We start from the raw sequence: 21,982 nt of genomic DNA, 5'->3' as shown, positions 1-21,982 counted from the left end.
TGCTACTAAAGTTACTGGTGGAAGTTGTGCATTTCTTGTGTACTTTGTAAATCTTGGTATCCAGTCAGTACTAGCCTAACCAAACACTCCCTCCTTTTTTTCTCCAAACATGGATATCTTAGGATGGTGTGAGGCAATCTTTTATTTTATCCCATTAAAGCTTAGGGCCCCTGGTCATAGGGTGGAGTGTGTGGACAAATGGAAAACCTTGAAAACTTAGGAATGGACAATGAACTGGAATGAATTTAAAACACAAGTGACAAATCCATCACATCGAGCTTTGTGTACGAGTGTTTCTAAAGCTTGCGAATAAGGTTGAGTCAGGAGTGAGAACTGAGATGTGCTGAGCCTTCACATGAGACAGCTCTTGTGTTGAGACTAAGCTAATGTTTTCACTTAGTCTTGGAACTTGGCATCACGTAGACCACCTTAAATGTGGTAGTTTGGCAGCCAATTGTTGATGACATATACTTGATTTCTGGCCAGTATGTGACACGAGAAGAGTTATTAATCCTAAGCTCTGGTCTCTGTCATTCCTATCAAGTGTGGGTCAGGTGGTGGCAAGTGGATATAATGTGAAATGCTCCTGATGTTTAGTGCTTGAATTGATGTTTTGTCTTCAGTAAGGATAAGAAGTTCCTGATTGTTGTGCAGTCATGGTCAATAGTTGGGACAGGACTCCTCCACCAGCATCACAATTGAAATGTGTTGATACCTTACTAAACCATTCATGGGTACAGTCAGGCTTAAGTCATGCAACTTTCTGCTCTCACTTCTATTGTTCTATGTTTTCCCTCAATCGAGCGTCCTCTTATCTGCTAACAGTCGTACAAGACTTGATAATGAATTGATTTTTAGTAGATGAAAGGGCTTTAGATTGAAGGAGAACATTATACATGGAATTAAGTGTGGCCAGTTACTTTGTGACTTGACCACGACTACTTCATATTAAATTGTAGTGTAGTTCAGTGACACTGGTTGAAGATGAGATATTGTGTGACAAATTAAACTTTTCAAATTTGAGGCCTTTGAATTGAATTTGTTGGATGGCTCTTAACACCTAAGAGGTAAACTTCTATACTCTTTCTTATGGATCAAAATTGGCCATGTTTCATCACTGTAAATCTTTCATGTGGACTTTCTTAAGTTTAGTGTATTAGTATATTTAGTATCTTCAACTATATGCCATAACTATACTTGCCATCATCCTTTGTTAAGAAAAGTTTAGCTGCCATACACAAGAATGCATTACTTGACAATTCTGTAATTCAGGGAGGAGATTCACAAGTAATAATGAATGGGTTAATGTCTGTACTTACTATTGTGTTGCAAATTTAGAACACAACTTTAACAATAAATGTGTTCCTTATGGTCGTATTCAGGGTAGAAGTTTTAGCATTAGGGCTCATGTTACTTTTAATACCACTTCTGTGTTACTGTTTCAGGGAGCAAATTCATTGCCAAGTTAGCCAGCAGTGTTACTTGTCATTTTCAGTGTGATTCAGGAAGGCTTAGCATTAGCTGGAGTGCAGGGATCATATTACTGGTGTTACCTCTACATTATGTTCTTAGGAGCACATTATTACTTCATGTTACAGTGATAAGTCATGCATTACAGTACAATGTTGGGATGTCTACTAGATAGAACATTATTGTCTGTTCCACTGCAATATGATAGGACAGTAGGACACCAACGCAAGGAGGGAAAATGGCCACATTTTGCTGAAAGTTTTCCAGTACTAGTCTGAAGTTCATGCCATGATGTGTTCCTCAGTTTTTGTGCCAATGTTGTAGTTTACCAGCAAATTACATGCCAAAATATATCCTAGGAACTTACATCATCAGTATGTGGCATTGACAATTCCCTGGAAAATACTCTGATAGTTGCTCAGACACAACGATCATGACATCACCCACAGTACCATGTCCACCTTCCTGATGCCACACAAGCCACCCTGCACTTTGGCCTTGAGTGCACGCCAGTTCCTATCGCCTCTGGTCTCCTTGGCAAGGGCGACTGAGGCTAGCCAGGGAGCTGACCAACCTTAGTGGGTCTTATATTTTTCATAGAGAAATACATATTCAATGCATGCCCAGCCTTTTATTTCTACCAATCCCTCTCAAATTCTAATACATCCTCACAAGAAGACAACAGAATGCATCATGGTGGATATAAATAGTAAGATTTTATGTTGAATATTGATGTGATATGATAAGGCTGTATTGGTATTTTGATACATTTGAAAAAGGTGAGTAGGAATAGTTATTGGTACAGCTGGCATACTAAAAAAATATCACAGTCAATGTCACGAAAGCACTATTAGATGAGTATCTTAGTCTTTTTTTTTTTTTTTTTGAGAGGTGCAACTCTAATGCAGTGATACCTTGGATTGCAAGTACCCCTGGTTGTTAGTAATTGGGGTTACAAGCAGAAGATACCTCATAATATACAAGTACTCAGCAGCAACCTGGTTGCTCTGACACAAACTTATTTAATTTCTTTTGTTATCTGATCTGTTTCTCTCAAATACTGAGCACCTCTTTGATCAGGCAGAGAATTTTATCCACATTCATTGTTTTCAGCACTTGTGCTCTTATGGAGAAAATGACCACACAATTGCACCTTGCTCAATTGTGCTTTATTTACATAAGCCATGTGCTTTATTTACATAAACCATGATTTCCCTGATTTCCCCTGGAGGAGCTAGCTGCTAAGGATGATTCTTGTAAGAAGAGAAAGGACATCCCAATCATCACAAAAACTAATATCACAGAAAGATACAACTGTAGTGTCTATGTTGTTGAGCTCACAAGGACAGACAGTTGTTTGATTCGTCTTTAATGTTTACTTTATTGTAGTGATTTGTCTTATATTATTTAGCATTGTTTTTGTTAAGAAATTTACTTATATTATCTGTAAAATGTCATGTTGATTGATTTTGTAATATTTTTGGGAATGTGGAATGGATTAAATGGATTTTCATTACTTTCTCTGGAAAAATTTTTTGAGTTATGAGTGGCATTCTGCAACAAATTCAACTTACAACTCAAGGTACCACTGTATTTCACTGCAAATGATCTCCGTACCAAGAACTGTTCCATATGAAGATCACAGGTTCAGACAAACAAGTGATACAAACTGTACACAGTAACAGCACAATGCATATGCATCATTATAGTGGATACACCACATCAACAATAACCACTTATTTCAATTAAGTTTGTCAAAACATTCCATCAAAACATTTGACAGCAATCCTAAGAATTTAAGTCACCTGTTTACCTGTCAGGCATCTTTCTAGCTAGGGGAAGGTGTCCTGGACAATGTAACTATTATATGTAAAACTTTGTCTCATTACCTAACAGAACTCTTTAACCTTAACAAAAAGACTAATGATAAAACAAGAAGTTGAGGTCTGACCATGCACCACTGTGTGTTGCTTTGGATGTGGACAGAGGAGCCTGTGCGGTGGTGAGGGAGGTCCTAACAGGGTCATCAAGGCTAGGAGAATTGTACTATCAACAATTGGTGTGGCCCAAGTTACAGAAGAGTGTGTGCCACAACAATGGAGATAAAGAGAACATGATGACTGAATATCGGGCTGCACCACCATCACAGACTGCACATGTAAAAACACCATATGATGTGCGAGTCATGAGCAAACTTAGAAAGGAACCCAACACAGACAGACAGGACTAAGATAATATGAAAATTAACTGGAAAGGCAACTTGCAATTTGAATATGCATGAGAAAAACCTCCAGATGAGCAGTGTAAAGAACATTTTGAGAGACTACACAATCCACCAAACAGACAAATAACTCAGATGAAACTGATGATAATGACTGGAAGCCTACCATACATACTTATTTATGATGGCCCATTTCCTATGAATGAGTTTGACCAGATAATGAAAGATCTCAACAAGAATGTATGTAAGTAACACAGGAATGTGTCTAGCCTCCTAAATGTACTTGTTATATCTGTGACTACTTAGCTTGGCTATCTTTAATGCACTGTTTAATGGTATTTGCTGCCCTGCACTATGGTGCTACATTAAACTAGTGCTTTTGTTTAGTGACTACTTAGCTTGGCTATCTTTAATGCACTGTTTAATGGGATATGCTGCCCTGCACTATGGTGCTACATTAAACTAGTGCTTTTGTTTAGTGAATACTTAGCTTGGCTATCTTTAATGCACTGTTTAATGGGATATGCTGCCCTGCACTATGGTGCTACATTAAACTAGTGCTTTTGTTTAGTGACTACTTAACTTGGCTATCCTTGATGCAGTTTAATGTGATGTGCTGCCCTGCACTATGGTGCTACATTAAACTAGTGCTTTTGTTTAAGTCAGGTAACTATGATGTGCAGGAACTATTGACATTTTAGGGTAATGGATACCTTAGCTATACTTAATGTTACCATGATAATGAACAGACCTAGACTATAGGAGAATATAGAGAAATGTAGAGCAAGTGTTAAGAACAGAGTATGTCTTGAGCAAATTGCCATCTTAAGATTATTGTGATAATGCCAGATATTAGAAAACAAAATATTATGTACTATTTGCTAATTTTAGTACAGCATGCAATCAGGCCCCCAGACATTTAGAGATAGCTGATTAAGCCTTAGATGACTGGGATGTAGAAAGATAACGATCAAAGCAATAAATGTAATGTACATGTGCACAACAAATGTCATGAAGTTAGCGGTAGTTGAGTCATCTGTTGGTGTTTGCCAAAGAGGCCCAATCAGTTGCTTGCTCTTCACTTTATATATTGACCACATGCTGAAGATGCTGAAAAATGAAAATGCAATACACAGTTTTTTATGAAGTTAACATACATTACTATTAATGGACAATGCCATGATAGCATCAGCAACTAATGAAATGCATGAGAGAAAGTTAAACATTGTGCTGCACTACTACATTGATTATGGAATGCTTATCAATGAAAAAAATATAAATAAATAAATAAATAAATAAAAATAAATAAAATTAAAATAAATAATTAACAGATCTCAATCTGATGTTAAAAGTACACAATTTATATATGACTGATGAGTATATATCTGACTACCAATCCAAATTGTTCTTGAGATTAAGGCTGATGTTACAGTCTCAAAAGAGGTGGAGCTGCACGCCTACCAAAGATAGAGTTGGTCTATGTGACGGTGTTCAAGTGCAGACAGAACAACATGTTGGTGGAGCATCAGCTGGCTGTTCACCTTTGTGACAAATATACAATAACAGAATTGGAAAGTGTGGATAATTTGTGGAATGAGAAAGTTCATTCAAAGGGATCAGGCAATTGCGTTCTTGACATACTTTAGAATTTTTAAGTGAACCATGAAGTTGTCCTCAACAATGTACAAAAGAAAAGTGTTTAAATGTAATAATGTAGTTTTTTGTTCTATTTTAAGTATAATTTGTTTTGTCAATAAATCAACAAGGGATAAAAATACATTGGAGGAGATCTCAGTCCCATTGGCCAGTCCCTTCAAGTCACCTTCACAACACTCTGGGAGCAGTGATGGCAACGCTGCATCTTTAAATCTGCGCAAGAAGGCAGACAATGTACAAAAAATAGTTAAGTCCTATAATGGCACTCTTACATTGATATGTACAGGTCAGGTACAAGTACAAAAAGTATAACTGTGACCTAGAAAACACAGAAGACTTGTTTGTGAGAGAGACAATGACTTATGGGCTGTATTTTGAAATGTCTAAATGCTTGAAATGTTTTCACATGAATTATTTTTCAAAGGCCATAGACATAACAGGTTGGGTTCTCAACTTCTCATACATATTTTCTTATTAATGATGAATAATCCTAGTTAAACTATCACTAGAATCATGAAAACACTTGAAAATCCCAGCAATTTCCACTAAGGCCAGTTTAAAGTCAATAAGACACTGAAATGTTTGAAAAGGCAGCTCAGTGGTCAGGGACGAGTGATGAATGATGAGGAAGTACCCACAGTCACATCATCTTCCCACATGAAAGGCAACAGATAGGAATAAAGTTCAGTCTTGGGTTTCATTTTTAGAAGAGATGGCCGAGATGACCTGCATATCACTGGACGGTGGTCTTGGTCACCTTGGGTCACACTTCCCACTTCTGACTGTGATATCATTCAGTGGCTGTAAAGGACAAGAGTGCATATAAGAGAACAGCCGTGGTACCTTTAACATTTGAGAGAACTTGTGCAGGGAAGAAAATGAAATAATAAATGCCGGACCTACTCATTCAAGTTTACTCCCCAAGGCTGCATTGCTTACTTGTCTTCAGAATAGCCGAACACTCCTGCTGCTGAGGTACTACTGAACAAAACTACTTATAAGATGCAGGACATGTAGAAATTACTATTCCATATTCAAGTGTACATGAATTAAGTTTCATCCCAGAAAATACAAAAAACACTGAACAGCCCTGCACCAGACTCTCTCTCTCTCTCTCTCTCTCTCTCTCTCTCTCTCTCTCTAATCTGCATTCAAACCCACACATTCTCATCCTTTGGTGCGTCTTCTACAGGTGTCATCTCTCTGGCAGCCTCCACAGCAACATTCTCCTGAGGTCCTGGGAGGGGGAGGGATGGGTGAGGCTAGTGAAGAGCAAGCCACCATATATTTGAATCTAGCATGTTTCCTTAATTAGTGGTTCACCTTGAACGCATTTTTTTAGACCATTAAAGAATATCATATGGTTCTTTTACTTTGCTGTGGTTAATAATACTGTATCTGCTTGTCTCTTTACTAAATTATCTGTTTACTGTTTCTCTTTATCCTCTCTCCTTTCATCCCTTACCATTTTCATTTCTCTACCTTCACTCCTACAGACTGTCAATGTTGTCATGTCACATAAGGGAAGACAGTGAGAGAAGAGTGGATGGGAAGCACAACTCACCCATCCCTTCCACCTTGCTGTTTGTACAACACAACAGTTACTGTCCCTACAACACAACAGATCAAAACAGTGTACTGCCACTAACCTTGGGCACTGGATGGTCTTTCTGCATCACCCTCACTTGGGTCTGGCTCCCTGGGTGAGTCACTACCCTCCACCACTCCCTCTCCCTTGTCTCCCTCTTGCATCTCAGCAGTCTGGAAAACAAAAACTTAATATAGTGGACTTGAGGCTGGGGGATGACTGGCCTCTATCCCTTTTTCTCTCTGCCTCATGTGCTTCAGAAAACCTGAAAGCAAGCCAAGTTGAACAGAAGTATGACCAATTACTATTATGCTTACAAGAATGCCATATCCCTCAGCAGCATCATGGGAAGCTGATCTGAAGGAATGATGATGAGGGTCTTGCTGGAGACTAAATCCTGGCAGAACATTCCAGCTAAGCACAAACCTGACACATTACTAATAGAGTGGCTACCAAGACTCAAGAATTTTTACCCACCCTTGACTATCCTATCACTATATAAATAATAATGCATGTAATAGTGATAATAAGTACAGGAGTATATATTGACAGTGTGCATGTATCCTTCAGAAGTAGCAACAGTGGTGAGGGACGGTGCCACTGTACCTGTATGGTGAAGATTGATGCTATGGCAGAGGCTGTAGAGTCTGCAATGCTGTGTGCGGAACCCACCCTTGGCTGGCTTCCTGCTCCTTTGTCATCTAGAGAGAGAGAGAGAGAGAGAGAGAGAGAGAGAGAGAGAGAGAGAGAGAGAGAGAGAGAGAGAGAGAGAGAGAGAGAGAGAGAGAGGAGAGAGAGAGAGAGAGAGAGAGAGAGAGAGAGAGAGAGAGAGAGAGAGAGAGAGAGAGAGAGAGAGAGAGAGAGAGAGAGAGAGAGAGAGAGAGAGAGAGAGAGAGAGAGAGAGAGAGAGAGAGAGAGAGAGAGAGAGAGAGAGAGAGAGAGAGAGAGAGAGAGAGAGAGAGAGCAAACCTTAACAAAATCAGATGTGCATACAAAGGACAAGGCAAACACTGATTCATAAGTACAGTTGTAAATAGGAGGAACAAATGTAGCAAGATCATCTTAGTCAGTGCACAGACATTAGATACTTTCTCAAGAAGACTGGACAAAAGTTACAAGTGACAACCACCAGCTAAAACTCAACAGCTGATAATGATGGATAATAAGCTTTGAGTGCCCAGGAGTTGCCTTATGTGGATCACCTGGCAGGTCCTTCATAGCTTCATTACTCTGCATTTCTCCACACACCCAATGCCAAATGGAACTCACCTTTATTCACTTCAGTGTCCACCTGAAGATCCGAGACTTTCATCACTAGTGGATCTGTGTCATTCTGAGGGTGGACACGGCTGGAGTGGTGACTTGACGTGGAAGAGGAGGACTTGATGGTGGCAAGGGAGGGGATGATCTTCTTACGGGTTGGCTTAGGAGAGGAGGAGAGGAAGCCAGGCCTTCCTTCTCCATTTATGTCTGTGCTCAGGGATTCACGGGACATATGCAACATATCACTGCCCTGAGGAGTGGATGGATGGAAGGGGAAGGAAGGAAAGAAGGAAGGAAGGAACAATGAGAATAAGTGGTGCAGAAGAAGAGAAAATTGAAAGGAAGAAAAAGAAGAATGGAGTGGGTACAGAAAGGAAGGATAGAAAGGTGGGAATGAGGAAAGAATGGCAGAAAATGAAGAGAAGAGTTAGAAGTAAAGGAAGGAAAAAGGAAGGATTGTATACATATTCCATTAAAGGAGGAGATGAAGGAGGAGGAAAGAAAGGGAAATATAAGTAAAAGAAGAGGTAAAAGAAGACAGGATGTAAGAAAAGGGGGAAAACAGATTAGCAACTTGGAATCTTACTTTAGCATTTCATTAATTATTTCACATCCTTTCTTATTTACATCTCTCTCTCTCTCTCTCTCTCTCTCTCTCTCTCTCTCTCTCTCTCTCTCTCTCTCTCTCTCTCTTTGCCATCTCTAATCATCACCATCTCAAAATTACAAATCTTCCTTCTTTTTTCCTTCCCTTTCTAATGTAACTATTCATCTGTTTGTACATTTATAACACTGAATCAACTTTGTAATGCTCTATCTTTCATTTCCCTGTACTGTCCACTGAATCAAGTACAGTAACAATCCATCTTTCATTTCCCTGCACTGTCCCTCATCCTTCTCCCCTCCCTTACCTGAAATGAAGTGTTGGTATTGTTCCTCTTGATAACTGAGGAACCAAAGGAGGCATCTGAGACTTGTGATCCTGACTGGCTGACTGAACGCATGCGACTTCTTCTCACGGATATCTGGCTGCCTGTGGTGGAAGGTGGGAGGTCCGTTAGATTATGTTATGTAAGGTAAGGATTGTTTCATTTAGATTAGGTTGAGTTAGGTTAGATATAGCAGTGTTAGGCTTTGTTAGTTTAAGTTTGGTGAGTTGCAGTTAAGTTTGGTTGTGTTTATTTAAGTTATGTTTGGTTAAGTTACTTCCCCTACTACCTACTTCTTTTTCTTTCTCCCCCTCTTCTTACTATTACTACTACTATTTCCTTCTCACTCTCCTCCTACTACTGCTCTCTCTCTCTCTCTCTCTCTCTCTCTCTCTCTCTCTCTCTCTCTCTGATCCTAAAACCATTCCTTTTTTTCTTTTTGTTACTCTCATATATACATCTTATTCTTGTATACTCTCTCTCAAAAAAAAAAAAAAAAAAAAAAAAAAAATTAAGCTACTTTTATCTACATGTCATCCATTTGCATTCAACACTTTCTATCTCTAATACTAACACCTTTCCCCTTTCTCTCCTTGGTGCTCTTATCTATATATAGACCTCATTCTCCTATACTCTCTCTCTCCCTCCAAACCTAACACCATTTCCCTTTCTCCTTTGTTATCCTTATGTATGTATCCCATCTTTCTATACTCTCTCTCTCTCTCTCTTAGAAAAAATGCAGTTAGAAAGTAAAATAAAAAAATTACTCTCACTAATCTTCTTTCTCCTCCTCCTTATGTAGCACCTTACTTCTTTCCTTCCTCCTCTTTTACCTCCTGGCTTGACCACTTGCTGTGTGCCTCACCCGTGGAGCTGCGGAGGTCGCCGCGTCGCCACTTGTTGTGCAGAACAGACATGAGTGAACTCTTCCGCCCAGACATTGAGGACCCAATGGACCTTGCTGAGTCCAAACGCCTCACTCGTGGCGTCCCGCCTGTCTTTCCTGCTTCTCCGCTCTCCTCCGTCTGGTAAGCAAGAGTGAATGAGGATACTTTATACAATAGGTTAAGAGTTGTGTATGTGGTGTTTTGTGTCACGTATGTTATTTCTATGTTTGGTTAAGTTGATTTTTTTTTGCAATGTTATCTGTTGTTTTCTTGGTGTGGTATTTTTGTTTTTGTTAAGGTTTAATTATGTATACTGCGCATACACACTTTATAAATATATCATCCATTCAGTTTACTTTCCCCTTACATTCTCTTTTTAAGTAATTCTCAAAGGTGCTCTCTCTCTCTCTCTCTCTCTCTCTCTCTCTCTCTCTCTCTCTCTCTCTCTCTCTCTCTCTCTGCCTGTCTTCTCCACCCACTTTCTCCTCCAACACTTCCAGCACCTCTCCTCCACCCACCTTCTCCTCTAACACTTCCACCATGTCTCCCTCCAACATTTTTAGTATCTCTCCTCCACCCACCTTCTCTAACACTTCCAGCACCTCTCCTCCACCCACCTTCTCCTCCATCACTTCCTCCAGCGTGGGTATAAACTCCTGCTCAGTCTCAGGCACTCGCAGGTTGGCGGTGCTGCCCATTGGAGGGTCACGCTTGTACTGCTCTGCTGCCACAGTGTATGGCAACTCCTGCGGGAACACCTCGTCCCAGTACAGGTCCTGCGTCAGTTCCGGGTGTTCATTGTGCATCTCGTCCACTATGAGATATGAAACCTGGGGAGTGAGAGGATTGGTAGTGGTTAGGTTTTTGTCTGCTGCTGTGGTACCCATTGTAAAGCTGCTATGTGTACTGTGATTTATGTACTGTTTGTGCTGTGTCTTTGTGTGTTTTTACCCAAGAGAAGATTGGTGATGCTTAGGCTTTTGTCTGCTGCTGTGGTATTCATTGTAAAACTTCTATGTGTGCTGTGTCTATGTGTTTTTCCTAGTAGTTGTTTATCTATAGTGTATGTTGAGGGACTGAGGTACACTTCTGCAGTCTCCCACCTTGTGAGGACCTTGTGGTCCTTACGAGACAACCTGACCTAGGACTACTAAGGAGATAGAAGAAAAGAACAGCAAAACAGAAAGCTCTCTCCCCACCCTCCACTCTCTCCAGTGTAAATTGTACAGGAAACAGGTTGGAAATAATACTTTACGGGGTAAGAGAACAAAAAAATCTGAAGGAAATTTTATAGGAAAGAATGAAAATAGGTGAGGAGCCCCCTTTCCTAGAGGCAAGGAAGTTAATCTCTAATAAACAAATGCTGTTAGCCACATATCTCTATTGGGTTTGTCTTTTTCTTTTTATTCAATATATTCTTCCAGTATAATGATTTTTTGGGAAAGGTATTATGAGAGAGAGAGAGAGAGAGAGAGAGAGAGAGAGAGAGAGAGAGAGAGAGAGAGAGAGAGAGAGAGAGAGAGAGAGAGAGAGAGAGAGAGAGAGAGAGAGAGAGAGAGAGAGAGAGAGAGAGAGAAAAGCTGGAAGAAGCCATTAATAACAAACAACACACCTGAATATTCCGGTCAATGAGCCAGTTCACCTCAAAGTCATCGTCGTCTTCACCAAAAGGATTGACAAGGGACTCAGCCACCTTGAGCCAGCCCATGTAGAAGAAAAATTGCAATATGGTGAAGATTGGGAAGTAGAAATCGATGGTGTTCTTTGGGTAGTTCTGGTTGGGGTCGAGGAACTGGCGCCCCATGATGGTGGACAGGAAGAAGGTGTAGACAGAGAGACTCACCACCTGTGAACGACGATGATGATGTAGATAGTGATGAGGGTGATGCAGATTATCCTTACATCTCAGTCTGGCCTACAATCTTGATCTACCAGTTTCAACTTACATTCATTTTAAAATACTGTAACTCTTATGATAAAATATAGACTAAATTAACTCCTTTATTCATCATGTAACTCATGGTCACTTTATAATCACTTCTACAATCACCACCAGTCACCACTCTGGGCCACAGTTGCTGTAACAATCACCTGAGTGTACACCAGGGGAATGCTGATCCAGTCATAGCTGATCAGCCCGTTAATCTTGACACGTAGGTTGTTCAGCTCATCCATCATCGTCTTTACTGCAAAGTCGTCCCTAATTCGCCCTTCCCTCCTGGCCCGAGACACTAGGGTTCCAGCCCACACCAGGGGAACATAGTAGAGAGGGTGAGGGGTCTTGTTCACCATGGCAGAGAACACATTCTTCTCGTTCACTGTCATGAAACCTACAAAGGTAGATGTGTGTTGACTCAATGAAAAACTGAATGAATATGGTATATGAAGACAGGAAGGTGGAGGTATTAATATGGATATGAACACACACACACACACACACACACACACACACACACACACTAGAAGAACAGGTGACAGAAACAGCAAAGAATGTACTAAACCAACAGAAGAAATATAGATACAAACAAAGAACCACAAGAAGAACAAAAGGGCAGACAAATACCTGCTTCTACAATGTGGTCCAATGTGGGGAATCTCTTCTTGGCTCTTGGCGTGATCATGGTGAGGGTGAGGACGAAGGACAAGTTGACGTAGCGGACAATTGTGCGCCTCATCAGTCTCCCCTGGCGGTCCTGCGAGTCATTAATGGAAGGTCAGATTATGGTTCATGTTCCTAAATATCTGGCACTGTATTTTGACTATGTTTAACAGGATGTAGGTTACTGGAGTGTTCAAGGGCATGATTCCAGTGATAGGTTAACAAGGATTCTGCATCATGAAACAGGAAAACTAATAATCTCAGACAATGAAATATAAGCAATTGATATCTATGATGAGAGAGAGAGAGAGAGAGAGAGAGAGAGAGAGAGAGAGAGAGAGAGAGAGAGAGAGAGAGAGAGAGAGAGAGAGAGAGAGAGAGAGAGAGAGAGAGAGAGAGAGAGAGAGAGAGAGAGAGAGAGAGAGAGAGAGAGAGAGAGAGAGAGAGAGAGAGAGAGAGAGAGACATACATGGCCGTGCATGCAGGTGGAGACAAAGAGTGCCAGGGAGTCAGGCCACATAAGTGTCTGGTACTGGTTCCACCAACGCTTGATCACAATGGACACATAGAAACCCAGCACAAAAGACACAGGAATGTAGTCACTGAAGTAGTTGCAGTAGAGGGACACTTTCTCAAACATCCTGCAGAAGGATGATACATTGTTTAGTGATATCTCATCTGACTTAACCAAATTAACCTAACCTGACCAAGCAGTAACTCAATCTAACCTAAAGGGACACTTTCTCAGTCTGAAAAAGGCCATATTATTGACAGTGATACCTTACCTAAAGCCAAATGAACTTGACCTAACTTAACCTAGCAGTAACTTATCCTAATTTTACCAACTCAGCCAAATAGTTGCAATATTAATTTTCTCAAACAACCTGAAGAAGGAAGCACACCTAACCCAGTCAAATAGTTGCAATAATCATTTTCTCAACCAGTCTGAAGAAGGAAGCTATGTTAATTCAAGTGACATGCAACTTAACTTTACCTAGCTTGGCTCAATTGAACCAAACCCTATCCCCTTTAGTCCATCATGTGTGTTTCCAAGTGGGGAAACCATGCTTTTTATCATTCAAACATCACCCCTTGTCCAACTTTTCCATCCCTTTCCATGTCCAAACTCTCTCTGTCCCTGCAATAGTATATCTTTTCTTTCTTGTTCCTCCTATGTTTGTGTAATTACCTAGATGTGATATAAAGAAAGAGAACTGTACTAATATTGCCTTGTCTCCATATCTACTATTTTCCTACAAAGTGGAGCATATCCTCATTCTCTTCTCTTCTGTAAACATCTCTTCTATTCAAGACTTCAGTGTTCATCAAGCAACTCACAAAGCATCTTCTTCCATGGTTTTAATTATCTTGTCATTTCCCTTTTTATAATTTACTTGTCAGTCTCCTTTTGCTCCTATCTAATTCTAGTACTCTGCATTTCTTTCAGTTTAACTTTGTTTCCCATCTTTGATTCTATTCACATTCAAATCTCTTTGTAATATTTCACTGTCTTGTTTTTCACTCTTCTGAATATCTCAACATGACCTGAAAATAAATTTGTGCAGCTGTCTGTTCCCTCTACCAAAACATTAATGTACACCAAGAACATAATAGGCATCAGTACAGACTCCTACAGAACACCATGTTTAACCTTACACCATGATGACTCCTGATCCTTAATTGCCATTCTCATCACTGTCTTTCAGATAATCATTCATACATTTTAGTAAGTTTCCTTTCAAACCATTTATGTCCTTTCACTTATGTGTGTGTGTGTGTGTGTGTGTGTGTGTGTGTGTCACCATCACCATCACCACTACCATCACCACCACCACCACCATCCACACCTCTTCTGTTCCTCGACCAGCACCACCCTGTACACCACTGACAGGATAGTGTAGATGATGATGTAGCAGAGCAGATCCATCCACACCAGCTTGTACACACTGCCTCGCCATCTGGGAAGCAAACCAGGGGTCACTCACACCTCTGTACACTGCCAACCTCAAGTACTGTCATGTATTTTAAAACAATTTGTCTGATCCTTTTCTTAGTAGTTGCAACTTGACATGCTTTTTTTATTTACTCATTCTTTTATTCATGGTTAGCCTCCATGCATTTAAAAAATAAATGAAGAGGGAAATGAAAAATTTAATATTTTACTGTCAGGTGAGTAAAAGTTAATCAAATTTGTAACACTGATTATGTTTAGAACTGTACTTTTTGTTTTTTAATATGTAGGAGGGGCACCAGCCATGGGCAGCAAAACTAAAAGAAAAAATGGCCCACTGAGATGCTGGCTTAGAGAATAAGTGTCTTGAAACCTCCCTCTTGAAAGAGTTCAAGTCATAGGAGGAAGGAAATACAGAAGTACAGACAGGGATTTTAGAGTTTACCTGAGAAAGGGATGAATGATTGAGAATACTGGTTGACTCTTGCATTAGAGAGGTGGACAGAATAGTAATGAGAGAAAGTAGAAAGTCTTGTGCAGCGAGACAAAAGGAGGAGGAGAAGCATGCAGTTAGCATGAAAATAGTGATAGAACATAGCAAGAGATGCAATAATGCAATAATGAGAGAGAGGCTGGAGACAGTCAGTTAGAGGAGAAGAGCTGATAAGATGAGAAGCTTTTGATTTCACCCTGTCTAAAAGAGCAGTGTAAGTAGAACCCTCCCATACATGTGAAGCATACTCCATACATGGATGGATAAGGCCCCTGTACTGAGTTAGCAGCTACGGGGGGAGTGAGAAAAACTGCCAGACAACACAGAATGCCTAGCTTCATAAAAACTGTTTTAGCTAAAGATGAGATGTGAAGTTTTCAGTTTAGATTATAAGCAAAGGACAGACCGAGGATGTTCAGTGTAGAAGAGGGAGATGGTCATTGAAGAAGAGAGGATAGTTATCTGGAAGGTTGTGTCAACTTGATGGATGGAGGAATTGAGTTTCTGAGTCATTGAACAATACAAAGTTTGCTCTGCCCCAATCAGAAATTTTATAAAGATCAGGATTCTGGCATTCTGTGGCTTCCCTGCATAAGCTGTTAAATTTCTAAAGGGTTGGATGTCTATGAAAAGATCAGGAAAAGTGCAGGAAGGTATCATTAGCATAAGAGTGAATAGGACAAGAAGTTTGGTTTAGATCATTAATGAATAATAGGAAGAGAGTGGGTGACAGGACAGAATCCAGAGGAAGATCACTGATGAATAATAGGAAGAGAGTGGGTGACAGGACAGAATCCTGCGGAACACCACTGTTAGCAGATTTAGAAGAACGGTGACCATCTAGCAAAACAGCAATAGAATGGTCAGAAAGGAAACTTGAGATGAACTTACAGAAAGAAGGATAGAAGCTGTAGAAGGGTGGAAAATTTTGAAGATTCAAGAAAGTGAATAAGAAATCAAGTTAGGTCACTGTGCACACAGACACAACATCAAGCTTTGGATTGAAAATGAGCATAGAAAAAAGTATGAGGGAACAGATAAGCGGTTACTGCCTGTTACCTCAGACACCTGCATTTTGGTGAAGAAAAGAAGCTGAGGTTTAGTAGAGGAGAGGTGGTGTTCTACAGATTGAAAATTAGATGTCAGGCTGCAAATGTTGCAGAAGTTAAAGAAGAAAAATTAGAGTGTCAAGGCAGTTAGGGTCAATACCAGAAGAGTAGTCTTGACCTGGGGACATTTGTGGTCCCCAACTGCCTTCCCCAGATGGGGACTCTGAAGCTGGTGTAGGAGTTGCCATAATAAATTTTGAGTGAAAGGTGTCCATGTATAAGGTGCATGTAGAGCTGTGTGAAGGAAGAGGGTTGTCTTTAGAGGGCAGGCTGTGACTGTCCCCCTGTGTTGTGAAACACGAAGGGAAACATTCAGTAAGGTCACAGCTGGGTCATTGAAAAATCTACAGCATCCCCTGATCCAGTAAGAAACCAGTCCAGTGCTTGAGACCTCACTACAAGTAATTATTGTTTTGGCAGGTATCATCTTGTATATATTCAAATATTTATTAGTGAACATATTATTTTCATGTAATATATATTCAGTAGTAACAATATTATTCTCACCTAAGAGAATATGCAACTTAATATGGAGAAAACACTAAAAATATGTAACAAAATGTAATAAATCAAGAAACAAATGACTGATGACAGCAGAGAGAGAGAGAGAGAGAGAGAGAGAGAGAGAGAGAGAGAGAGAGAGAGAGAGAGAGAGAGAGAGAGAGAGAGAGAGAGAGAGAGAGAGAGAGAGAGAATGCATACCTGAAAAGAAGACGCCAGAAGTTCCCAAAACCCTTGCAGTCAGCCACCTCATGGGTATAGGTGACAGTCATGTTGCCTCACTGTCTGCTGCTGCAAACTGACACCTTGACATACACACACCTGCAGCTGCCTCCCCCTCACCTCCACTCCCTCACCACACCACAACCCTATTAATTAGAAAACAATGGTATGCACATAGTGAACTTTCTCTTTGATTATTTCCAATCAGAAAGAGAAATGATAAATGTATAGTGAGGAACATGAAGGTAAACAATGCTGCAATACATGACAGAAATGAAGAGTACATGGGATGGGTGATAAGATATGCCAAGTTGCAGATGAGATTATGACAGTGAGATGGAAAAAATCATAAAAATAAAACATATAATTATACTGCTTGTCTTCAACTTCTTATAGCAATCCTGAATAATTTCTGAGAGAGAGAGAGAGAGAGAGAGAGAGAGAGAGAGAGAGAGAGAGAGAGAGAGAGAGAGAGAGAGAGAGAGAGAGAGAGAGAGAGAGAGAGAGAGAGAGAGAGTGGAGAGAGAGAGAGAGAGAGAGAGAGAGAGAGAGAGAGAGAGAGTTACATAGAAACACAGACCACAAAAGACCTTGCGGTCCTCAAGAGGCAACCTGACCTATGACTATAAGAGTGACAGAAGAAGAGAAGGACAGCAAAGCAGAAGGCTCTCTTCCCACCCTCCACTCCCTCTGGCATAAGCCATACAGGAAACAGGTTGGAAATAATACCTTACAGGGTTAGAGAAGTAAAAAACCCTAAGGAAATTTTATAGGAAAGAATGAAAATAGATGAAATGAGGAACCCCCATTTCCTACAGGCAAGGAGCTTTAATCTCTAACAAAGAAATACTGTTAGCCACAGACTGAAGGCAAAAAAAAAAGACGACATTTAAGTCTCACAGTGTTGGAGGCTATCATGTCTTGAGGAAGCCCATTCCACAGATTAACTACATGGTAAAAAAAAAAAAAAAATTATTTATGAGAGTTAAAGGATTTCCCAACAATTTTGCAACTGTTTCCTTGCTATAATTTGAAAAATCTATCATGAAATATTTACTGCAGTCCATGTTGTTAATGCCTTTGATGATTTTAAACACCTGTATTAAGTTGTCTCTTAGTCTTCTTTATGTTAATGGAATGGATTTAATTCTTTAAGATGCCCTATGTATTATTTGTTTCTTAGGTTTGGTATAATTTTTGTTACTCTACACTGAACCCATTCTAATTAATCAGTGTCATTCAGGTAATAGGGGCACCATGCTTGAATGAAATATTTCAAAAGGGGATGGACTAAAGAGTTATACAAAGTGAGGATTGCATCCTCAGATGTATATTCAAAAGATCTGCTGATTAAGCCAGTTATTTTGTTTGCCTTCTTTACAACTTCTGAACATAGTTGGGTAGGTTTTAAGCTACTCAATATTATTATTCCTAAATCAATTTTGCTGTCTACACTTTTAAGTTGGGTACCATTCAAAATATACTTTGCTTTCTCATTTTGATATCCTACGTGAAGCACTTTACACTCATTTGCATTAAAACTCATTTGCCAGGTTTGTCCCCAATCTGACAATTTATCTAGATTATTCTGCATTTCTATTACTTGTTCGTTAGAGACTATGGAATTCGCTAATTTGGTGTCAGCAGCAAACTTTGACATTATACCCTCATCTATGTCATTTATATAAATAAGGAAGAGAACAGGTACTAAGACTAATCCCTGTGGCACCTCGCTACTTACATTAGTCCAGTTAGATGCTTTTCCACTTATTAGTACTCTTTGTTTGCAGTTATTTAGCCAGTTTTCTACCCATCTAAACACGTCGCCATTGATACCATGTGACTTTAGTTTAATGCAGAGAGTGAGAGAGAGACAGACAAAGACCATCAGTTAGAGATGCTTTCTATCAATAACCCTCCATAACCTAACCTACACACATTACAACAATCACATGCCATCTCCTACACACACAAGCCACACCCCCAGGAGCGCCTACACCTGTGCGCCTTACCTGGGTCACGCAGGATCAACAGGTTACTCCTAAAACACGCTCCTTCTGCATCCCAGCCACTCTCTTCGACTCTTCTCCATGTTCTCTCAGCACAACGTGGAATAAAAAGCCCCAATTGAATATAAATCAGGGCATTGTTCCTTCAGTTGCCAGCCCAGCGTGTCCTTGCAGCCATGGTAGCGTGACAGAATTAATGATTACTGTGGTATGCGGCGCGGTGACATTCCACATTCTTGCGTTCCACAGCAAGATTTGCGTTTCTGTAACGGAGCTCCCTCTTGTCATTTCTAAGATTCTAACCAAGGTATATACACATTTTAGTGTTGCTGCTCTAGTTTTTTTTTTTTTTTTTTTTTTTGCTACAAATGTGAATGGTTTGTGTATGAATGTATGAGGGTTTGTTTTCGACGCCCGTGATGTGGGTTGGAATAAATGTGCAACCTGGACTCCATTTTTTTTTTTTTTTCTTTACTCTAGTTTCTCTACCGTTTAACTGTTCTTTTTTTTTTCTCTCTTTTCTGCCAAAACTCTAGACAATTTATTTAACTTTCCATTGTACAATTACACAATTATACAATTATACAAATTATAGAACTCTCTCTCTCTCTCTCTCTCTCTCTCTCTCTCTCTCTCTCTTGTTACCCGGTTGTTGTAGTTTCATTTTCTCTCTAATGGTACTGCTGGGCACGGCAGTAGATGTTCCGAGTTATTTACGTCACACAATTTATAAATTGTGGCTTCTTAGAATATTATTCTGTTAATTGTTATTCTTTGCTGTGCCTCCCCGGTAGACATTTTGCTAATGAACCAATTTTAAATTCAACTGATTTTCTTTTTATATCCGAATCGTTTTTATTTTTCTATATTATGTATGCGATTTTATGAAGCTTATTTCGAATTACTATCAAAGTTTTCTTATGTGCCAATTCCATGGCCACATTTTAACGCGATACAATTACAAGATAGTTTTCAGTACAGTACTACGAATTTAAGATGTTTTCTGTTCTCCTCCCTTTTAAGAACTTTGCTTTTCTTTCCACTCTCCTCTGTGATCTATTTAATCTATCATCACATCCACTAATAAAAAATAAGTAAGTAAATAAACAAAAAATACCAGGGAGACACAGTAAGAATCAAAATAGGAGAGGAGGGCATTGACGCTGGAGGTGACAATTCATTTGAGTACCTCGATCTGAAGTTACAGGATGCATCCATAATGATCGTGGTCCTGCCTTGGCCCGTATGCAAGAATGCTCGTTCCTGACTGTTACTTTGAATATAGTGATAGATAGCACCAAATTTTTAAGCTAGTAATCTTTTTCTATATAACAGATTGTACCTGCAGCAGAAGATTTTTGAACTTCATGAATGTCAAATGGTATGGATATTTTGCCAGCTACCAGTAATTATCAATTAGACAACAGCAGTTGTTACCGCCGAGTGGGTGCAAGGAGGGGTCGTTGAACGAGCGAGGGTGTTGATGAGGAAGGGAAGGACCTGGAGGTCAGGGCGAGGACCAAGACGAGACCTAATCAGCGAATTTCTTGTACGGCCTGAGTGTTGACGTAAGGAGATGAAGGACGCTTGTTATGACATGAGACTAAGATAAGGTCGACCTTATTCCCGTCGCTAATGGATAGCGATAGGCAGTGTAGGGACCCTGGCAGTAACTGAAGACGATAGGGACACTTTGCTGAGGACACCCGAGCAGGTAGGACGTGCGTTACTGCAGGGGACGAAGGTAGATAGAGTAATTGTCAAGAAGGACGTGCGTACTGTTTGACGATCACCCCAAGACCCAAAACACGTGAGTTTAACAACTACCTGTGTAATATTAGCAACTATCTGTATAAGAATACCTTAGTCTGTAATAACCATTATAACACAATTTATTGGCCTAGAGTATTGTTTATGACTATCCATATATGTCTTCAGGTTTTGACCGGATTCAATAAACGATTCGTGTCATCGTGTGGGTCTGAAATAACCTTCGCCGCCTTTGGGCGGTAACAGCAATGAAGTAAAAGAGATGAAGAGTTTAGGTAGCCTCTCCATTTCCAATAAAAATACATTGAAGCATCTCAGGTGTGGAAAGAGTGCTGTGTGACACTGTGGAGAAATATTTAAAGGGAAAAGATGTATTTTCTTAGGCAATCATAAGTCTGTGCTGCCTTTGCATGTGTTCCAGCAACTGACCAAAAGTATTACTTTAAATCAGACTTCGAGTATTTCATATACTTGAGCTGGAAATGAGAAGAAATAAATATGAAAATTTGTCAGTTTGTTACAATGGAATAGTAAATTTCCATACACATATGTACCCACACAACTCTACGAGCTGTTGTTGTTGTTGTTGTTGTTGTTGTATGAAGTACATAGTTGCTATATCATTTGTTCTGGCATGGAAGTCTTTGTATCAGGTGTTGTAGCTTTGTTGTGTTGGCTCGATCTGTTCTTTCCTGCTGTGCATTGCAATGTCTCTTGGTGTTGCTATGTACTATATACTTATATTTTAGAATAGTGGTGACTTTTGTGTGATCTCTTAATGCATCTCTTAATGTGTTCTCTCCTGTAATGCATTAATGTATATCAAGTATATTAAGCGTCTGTGGATGGGAAAGAAAAGTTACCTCTTTTTTAATCCTGTTGTCTTTCACAATATGACCTTTATTTTGTTTCCTGTTCTTTGTTACATGATGTGTATTATTGTACTGCTTTGCATATTTTCTAAGCAGCACACGACTGTTAAAATTTCAGAATACTTGGTGTTTTACTAATGATATTAATGAAACATTAACATTATATCCTCAAGTCATTGATTTATCTATTAAAAGTACTATAAATAAAATTGAAATGATTTATGAGGACATTTAAGGGGAAAACTGGAAATAGGAAGAATGTGTTTTCTATAAACTATACGCGTTCTCTGCTAGTTTGGAAAATGGCCTAAAGGTGGAAGCAGCAGCACTTGGGTAGGATCAGAACTTCAGGTTTCATGTTCCTCTTGTCTTAAACTTCCCTGCTTCACCTTTATGAAGCAGCCCAAACTTTATAAACTTGCATAGCTAATAATTGTTCCAT

General features: G+C 39.7%; 1 protein-coding gene across 5 annotated transcripts; it reads right to left on the bottom strand.

Moving 5' to 3' along the window:
- Window positions 1-2,081: 2,081 nt before the first annotated feature.
- On the bottom strand, window positions 2,082-19,160 carry LOC135115311 (bestrophin-2-like). 5 transcript variants are annotated; one of them, XM_064031923.1, is made up of 15 exons: window positions 18,902-19,160; window positions 16,869-17,035; window positions 16,267-16,400; window positions 14,461-14,571; window positions 12,578-12,707; window positions 12,106-12,344; window positions 11,627-11,860; window positions 10,632-10,844; window positions 9,993-10,152; window positions 9,110-9,231; window positions 8,205-8,448; window positions 7,542-7,636; window positions 6,997-7,108; window positions 6,509-6,584; window positions 2,082-6,148 (listed from the first exon to the last, which is right to left on the bottom strand). In XM_064031923.1, exons 2-15 carry the CDS (start codon window positions 16,918-16,920, stop codon window positions 6,142-6,144), a joined length of 1,929 nt encoding a protein of 642 aa, XP_063887993.1. In that variant the 5' UTR covers window positions 16,921-17,035; window positions 18,902-19,160; the 3' UTR covers window positions 2,082-6,141. The 5 variants fall into 5 exon arrangements, with proteins under 5 accessions (XP_063887993.1, XP_063887992.1, XP_063887994.1 ...); XM_064031922.1 differs by lacking the exon at window positions 16,267-16,400 and adding an exon at window positions 13,083-13,254 and having other exon boundaries at window positions 18,902-19,158; XM_064031924.1 differs by lacking the exons at window positions 6,509-6,584; window positions 16,267-16,400 and adding an exon at window positions 13,083-13,254 and having other exon boundaries at window positions 18,902-19,158.
- Window positions 19,161-21,982: the final 2,822 nt, after the last annotated feature.

Source organism: Scylla paramamosain, chromosome 29, assembly GCF_035594125.1.
Source record: "Scylla paramamosain isolate STU-SP2022 chromosome 29, ASM3559412v1, whole genome shotgun sequence".
Lineage (NCBI taxonomy): Eukaryota > Metazoa > Arthropoda > Malacostraca > Decapoda > Portunidae > Scylla > Scylla paramamosain.
Note: the sequence above shows the minus strand (reverse complement) of the source record. Positions and strands in the feature narration are given on the sequence as shown.

What these genes read in the sequence shown, in the direction of transcription:
- LOC135115311 (XM_064031922.1), bottom strand. Translation starts at nt 16,939, where the DNA reads ATGACTGTCACCTATACCCATGAGGTGGCTGACTGCAAGGGTTTTGGG. An exon ending in TCATTGACCGGAATATTCAG is followed by an intron (nt 10,845 to 11,626) that starts GTGTGTTGTTTG and finishes CTCACTCCCCAG; the next exon opens with GTTTCATATCTCATAGTGGA. An exon ending in ATACCAACACTTCATTTCAG is followed by an intron (nt 8,449 to 9,109) that starts GTAAGGGAGGGG and finishes TCCACTCCTCAG; the next exon opens with GGCAGTGATATGTTGCATAT.